Genomic DNA, 5749 nt, shown 5'->3' with positions numbered 1-5749 from the left:
GTAGCTCTTTTTCCCACCCCTTTGCGCTGTCCCGTTCCTATCCATCCCCTTTCCTTCCAGACTGGAAGGGGGAGGCGACAATGAGCCCAATTCTCCGTAGATATGAGACAATCTTGACAGGATTGCCCTCAATAAATTCGCCGTTGACCTGCGCGTCCCTAACCTGGAGAGCATCGAGTTTGCGTGGATTGACTCCATCCACGAAATGATGGGCGAGTGGTCTTCCATCCGATGGAGGACCACTGGCTCATCATTGCTTGCCGCCGTTTCGACGAGACGCGTGGCCCCGCCGCGGACGGCGAGCTCGCGGCGCAGAGGGGCGCTGGGAGAGTTGAAGGAGGAATAGAGGTGAACGGGCGGTATGGGCAAGGAGAGCCCCATGGAGGGGGGGACGGGATGAAAGGGACGGAGGTGGGGGCGGAAGGAGTGCGCGCGCGTGGGGGAGGCGAGGAGGGTGGAGGGCATATGTATAGGTTTTGATTGTGGGAGGGGGGCGGCTGTGAGGGGTCGGGAGAGGTGAATTGGAAGGGGCAATTGTGTGAGGAGTAACAATGAGGGGACCCGAGATTCGAGGCTTCAACGGCGTGGCATGGTGGGGCGATGTCTTAGCAGGCGGAATTGTTCTGCAGTCGTGGTAGGAGGAGGGCGGCGAACTTGGGCCTCTGCTGACAGAGAAAGTGGCCCTGGTTGGACAGGGCGCGGCACGTCCACAGTCGAAAACATTCGGCGCCGACGTGCTGACTGTGTGCTATAACAGCATTGTTTGGAACAAATGATATGATAAATACAGCAGCAGATTGGATACGATTACCAGGTATTCCCGCCCTACAATCCGTGAGACACCCGACTGAAATGGAAGGATACGGTTGGGATATCCGTTGTTGTAAATATAATACACGGATTTTAAAAAGAAAACCGTAATAATGTTTTAGAAAGCACGGATTATGGATATTATCCGTATACATCTATAACGAATCCGTAAACCGCGGATAAATCCGTGGTGTTGGCTCAAGGCACGGTTAGGGATTTACGGTTATTCGTATCCGTCCTATCCGCGGATATCCTCGGCTTTATGGATATCCGCGCACCATTGGTGGGGACCACGAGCCATCACCATTTCAGACTGCCCTTGATCGTAGCTTTCTCCGATCCACTACCACGGCAACACCCACCAAAATGGACTTTGTTCCAGGAACCCCACCACCAAATGTGGACGATCCTCTCACTTCGGCTCTGGTGCTTGTTCCTCAAACCCCGCCCCACAACAGATCCAATTCTTCAGGCCCTGCCAATGATCCGGAAAACACCGTTACCGCCCAGGACCGTCCTCTCGATTCACCCCATTCTTGCGCAGCTCAACTGTTTATGGGAGTAAGAATTCCACTGAACACCCTTCGTGCTAACTCTACCGCCCTTCGCGCTTTTGCGCGATTCGTCACTCCTGTACCAGGATTTATTGATAATGCATTCCGAACAGAGGAGCACCTTCGGTCCTATACATTTAGCGAAAAAGACCGTCGTGTCGCATGGGAGCTGTCAGAGACTAAAAAGGTACTTTTTGGAGATGGGGAAGGGAAATGTCCCCCCCGCGACTATGTTAACTGGACTGTTGATCAACTCAAACAGATTCGATTTCACTTAATAGAGTTCGTGGTCAACTACAAGAGCACCAAGTTGGAAAGCGAAGTCAAGCCAAGCACTATAAAAGGCTACATTATAGGCATCTAGCGATCGTTTTCGAGAGATTGGGGCTACCACGTAAAGTTACTTGAAGGGCATCTTTTTAACTGCTCAAGGGATGGTTTGATGGCCGTGATCGATAACAAATTCAGTTTCCAGCAGTCCAACGGAGTGTTTCCTAAGAGCCACAACGTCCTATCCAGCGACGATCTCAAACGGCTGTACAATTCTCCGTTTTTGTCACGTGACAACCCACTCGGCTTCCAGGCCAGGCCCATCTTCGACATTGCCGTCATCACTGCAATGCGACCAACCGCATTGGTTAACCTAACCGTCAGCCAATTTACCAAAATGAAGCTCTGCGGGGAGGAAGTTTGGAAAATAAGAGCTGCAGTGGGAAGTAGAATTGGAGCTTCAAAGACGAATGCTGGTGGATGGAACACAGCGCGTGAAAAGGCGACAGAAATTTGCGTTTGGAATGGTCCTTCTTTAGATAGAAATTTGAAGACTATTTTTGAGGATATCAGTGCTTCCATGTAGGTGAGAATGACAATGGATTGTGGTACTGACCGCTTTTTTCTCGGTGCCAACCAAAAAGCCACCAAGTTCGGTGACTTCTTCAGACGGCAGCACCTAGGACGAAACACCTTCTCGCGCATTGTTAAGTCTATCTGTGAGAAAGAGGGAATTACAGGGACAGGGTCTCAAGGTGGAATGACGACACATGGGCTGCGTGGAACGGTTGCTACTTTGTTAATTGATGCTGGGCATGCTGACTCGTCCGTCGCAATGCGTACTGGACATCGCGATTTACGGTCTCTAAAAAATTATCAGAACCTAGAGGGCGGAGCAGGCCAAAAGCAGCAGGATGACATTCTACGCTTTTCCGGTAAACGGGATAGCGTAGGTATTAAAAATTTTCACAAGCTGGAACCGAAGGAGAAAAAAAGTAGAATGGTGTTTCAGGATCAAAACCTCGATACGAAGAGAACTGTTCTTATTATCGCTAATGATAAATCAGAAACGGCGGTTGATGATGGCGTCAAGAGCGAATGGGATAGTGGTTTAGATGGAACGGAAAATGAGAATGAAGAACGACTGGTTGGTAGCAGTAGTGGGCAACTGCAGTTGTTGTCCGATGTTAAGTCGATTTCCGGTGGTCATTTTACTGTTAACGTTCACAATCATTACCGTTTGGTGCTTTCATAAGGGTTAAAAGTGCGTGTCTATGGCATGAACTAGCCAGCTTTGATACCAACATCATGGTTTTGCACGGTAGTGCAGACAGAGCCCTGTGTCTGCACGCTCGTGCAGACATCGTCCCATGTCAGATACGGCCATGTTGTCCAATTGTATCTGCTTTCAGTGCCGCCAGAACGTTTTCTGACATACATCTATGTCCTCCACGAATGTCAAACGCACCCGGGAGACAAGGCAAAAAATGGTACCCTTGGGTACAGTACCTGTGCCCGTCATGTTTATCTGTGCATGGTCGTGTACAACAATGAATATCATTTTATTTCGTAAAATTCCAGTTTGCTCCCAATGATCTTTACTGACCCACTAACTTCAAGACATAATACGGTCATGCGGTATAGATGCTCTAAACTCAAATCAAATGCTTCAGAATTCGATATTCTACTCTACTCTACTCATCGTATTGGAACATGCGGTCGTCCCTAGCAGTGGCTGAAAGCAGAGAACACGCTCGTTCAAATAGGAATCATCTGCTGCATAAAATGTTAGCGTCATGGTACGGCAGAAGTGAAGAAGAGCCGTCGTTCGCAGTCGGATTATACTTCTGATTTCATTTATATTTCATACGAAAAGGGGGCCCTGCACAGCTTGGCATCACATGATGCAGTGCAATAGCCTAAAAGCAGCTGGGAGAAAGTCCTCGGTGCTGTTCGGACAAACACATAACCTCAGTTTCTCGATTTGGTATGCGGAATGCCAGGAATCTAAAAAGGACGCACGGCGGGAGCAAGATATTTCCCAAATGCAGATGCATGGGTTCTTTCATGAGCCAAACTAAAATTTCCCGTCGGAATAATCCCTGAACGCCTCCATAATCTCTTCTCGTGTGTTCATCACAAACGGTCCATGTTGGACGACCGCCTCGTTAAGCGGCTCTCCAGCAAGAATCACAAACCTCGCTTTCCCCGCTGATGTCACGGAGACTGATTCCCCAGGTCCAAAAACCACACATGTCCCATGTGTTCCTTTCACACCCTCTTTACCAGTCATCACCGTGCCTGACAGAACATACATGAAAGCATTGTAGTGCTCCGGCACTTCCTCGGTAAACGTTGTCGCACCTTCCGTTTTCACATCCCAATACAGAGTCGGTGTCTGTGTGAACACAGCGCTCTCTACCCCAAGACACTTACCAGCAATGACATTCACTTCAATTAAACCGTCATCGCTTCTCGCCAGAGGTACCTCATCAGCCAACAGTTCTACGTTACAAACTCAAATGAAAAGTTAATCTTCCGAAACGAACGCCTTTTTTTGAGTAGATGCAAGTTCTGTTCTTACGTACCTTGATACTGTGGCTTTGTCATCTTGCTCTTAGCGGCAAGGTTGACCCACAGCTGCAATCCGACATTCTTTCCATCCGTAGCAGGCATCTCACTGTGTACAATTCCACGGCCAGCTGTCATCCATTGCAAGTCTCCAACTCCAATAGTACCTGCATGTCCCTTGTTGTCCTCGTGTCGAAACGCACCCTCCAACATGTATGTTACCTTTGCTCCCATGAATGAGAAAAACATCAAAATGTTAGACTATTTGATTGAAATGCAATATTCAAGCCCAGACTTCTAGACTTAGACCTCTCTATCCATTGAGAGATTAAACTTACCGTTTGCATTCCCCGATGCGGATGGCTGTCGAGCAAAGACAACAAAAAGGCAAATTCGCATAAACGTTGTCGACGAGAGGCTGTCAGGCTCAATGGCTCCGCTCTCACTTAAAACGCTTAGAACGCAAAAAGTACCATACACCTACTTCGGAAAGCCTGCTGGCTTGCTAACAGAAAATTCATCCAGCAATAAAAAGGGGTCTAGGTTTGGCAACTCTGGGCGTCCGATACTTCGGCGAACCCTTGCCCCCACCCCCTCAGATTGTTCAACAGCAACGACACGCTTCTTGACATCTCGGGCAACCATTCTTGATATGTGTCTTCTGGCGCTTGGAACTCGACGAAACTGGGAGGCCTGAAAACAGCGAGAGAGGGGCACGACGAAAGAGCAAGGGGGAAAGGTTAGCATCCGAGGCAGACGCTTTCAGGGCAGCTGTGCGAAGGAAGTCCTCCTTGTAGGGAATCTGTGCGCTTACCGGCAAGAAGAGAAAAGTAAAGCTCAAAAGCAGGCGAAGCTATCTTGAGGAAGCGCTGAAGGGAAGTTTCGCAAAAATGTTCCTGATAGCGCGAGATGACCGGAAATTATGAGCGTGATTCGGTGCCCTTTGCTCAAGAAGGAGCGATGGCTTTGTCCATGACGACATTGGCCTTGAGTATGTATGTCATTCGCCCAATACGAGGGTCACACACCAGTAGACTACTATTGTACCGACGACTCGTCATGAATTCAAGTGCGTCAAAAGCATGACTGCGATGTCTAAAACTGTACAATGCGCTTTCTACGCCACAACCAATCAACGCTCACAACGTGTTCTTCTATCAAATTTAGATCTGATGACGGTGTTTATGGCCCGATTCACGCAGCGGCGAGAAGCTATGTGTCGTACAGTACCAGTATTTACTGCTTGCTTCCTCCTGCCAGGTGTAGTCACCGACGAGGGACAGGGCAGTTTTATAGAACTGTACCTAACAGGCGTAACAGGCGTGGGCATGACCTCAGTTGCTTTCCAACAACTGAGGAAGGCGAATACTGGGCACTGCGCTGGTAGACATAGATGCCTCTAGGAGGGTACCGTGTGCTGGTAGCACTTCATTGGTGTGCTTGGCGCGACATTGTGAATATGACCTTCCACGCACTCTTGTACTATACCTCTGCACAGCGCTATGGGGGCGCTCGTGCCGGGGGGGGGGGGGGGGGGGGGGGGG

At 49.2% G+C, this 5749-nt stretch overlaps 1 protein-coding gene; it reads right to left on the bottom strand.

The window, feature by feature from the left end:
• Positions 1-3421: 3421 nt before the first annotated feature.
• Positions 3422-5184, bottom strand: CHC_T00008427001 (probable pirin). XM_005718607.1 is given in 7 exon segments: positions 3422-3711; positions 3712-4139; positions 4223-4427; positions 4544-4568; positions 4690-4850; positions 4851-4898; positions 5020-5184. 4 exon segments carry the CDS (start codon positions 4848-4850, stop codon positions 3712-3714), a joined length of 819 nt encoding a protein of 272 aa, XP_005718664.1. The 5' UTR covers positions 4851-4898; positions 5020-5184; the 3' UTR covers positions 3422-3711.
• Positions 5185-5749: the final 565 nt, after the last annotated feature.

The sequence above is a fragment of the Chondrus crispus genome, genomic scaffold (assembly GCF_000350225.1).
Source record: "Chondrus crispus Stackhouse genomic scaffold, scaffold_38, whole genome shotgun sequence".
Taxonomy (NCBI): domain Eukaryota; phylum Rhodophyta; class Florideophyceae; order Gigartinales; family Gigartinaceae; genus Chondrus; species Chondrus crispus.
Note: the sequence above shows the minus strand (reverse complement) of the source record. Positions and strands in the feature narration are given on the sequence as shown.

Excerpts from the sequence above, each read along its gene's own strand:
- CHC_T00008427001 (XM_005718607.1), bottom strand. The coding sequence starts at position 4,850 with ATGGTTGCCCGAGATGTCAAGAAGCGTGTCGTTGCTGTTGAACAATCT. Across the intron at positions 4,569-4,689 it reads AAGCCAGCAGGCTTTCCGAA|CCATCCGCATCGGGGAATGC; the intron begins GTAGGTGTATGG and ends TTTGCTCGACAG. Across the intron at positions 4,428-4,543 it reads CGCATCGGGGAATGCAAACG|GTAACATACATGTTGGAGGG; the intron begins GTAAGTTTAATC and ends ATGGGAGCAAAG.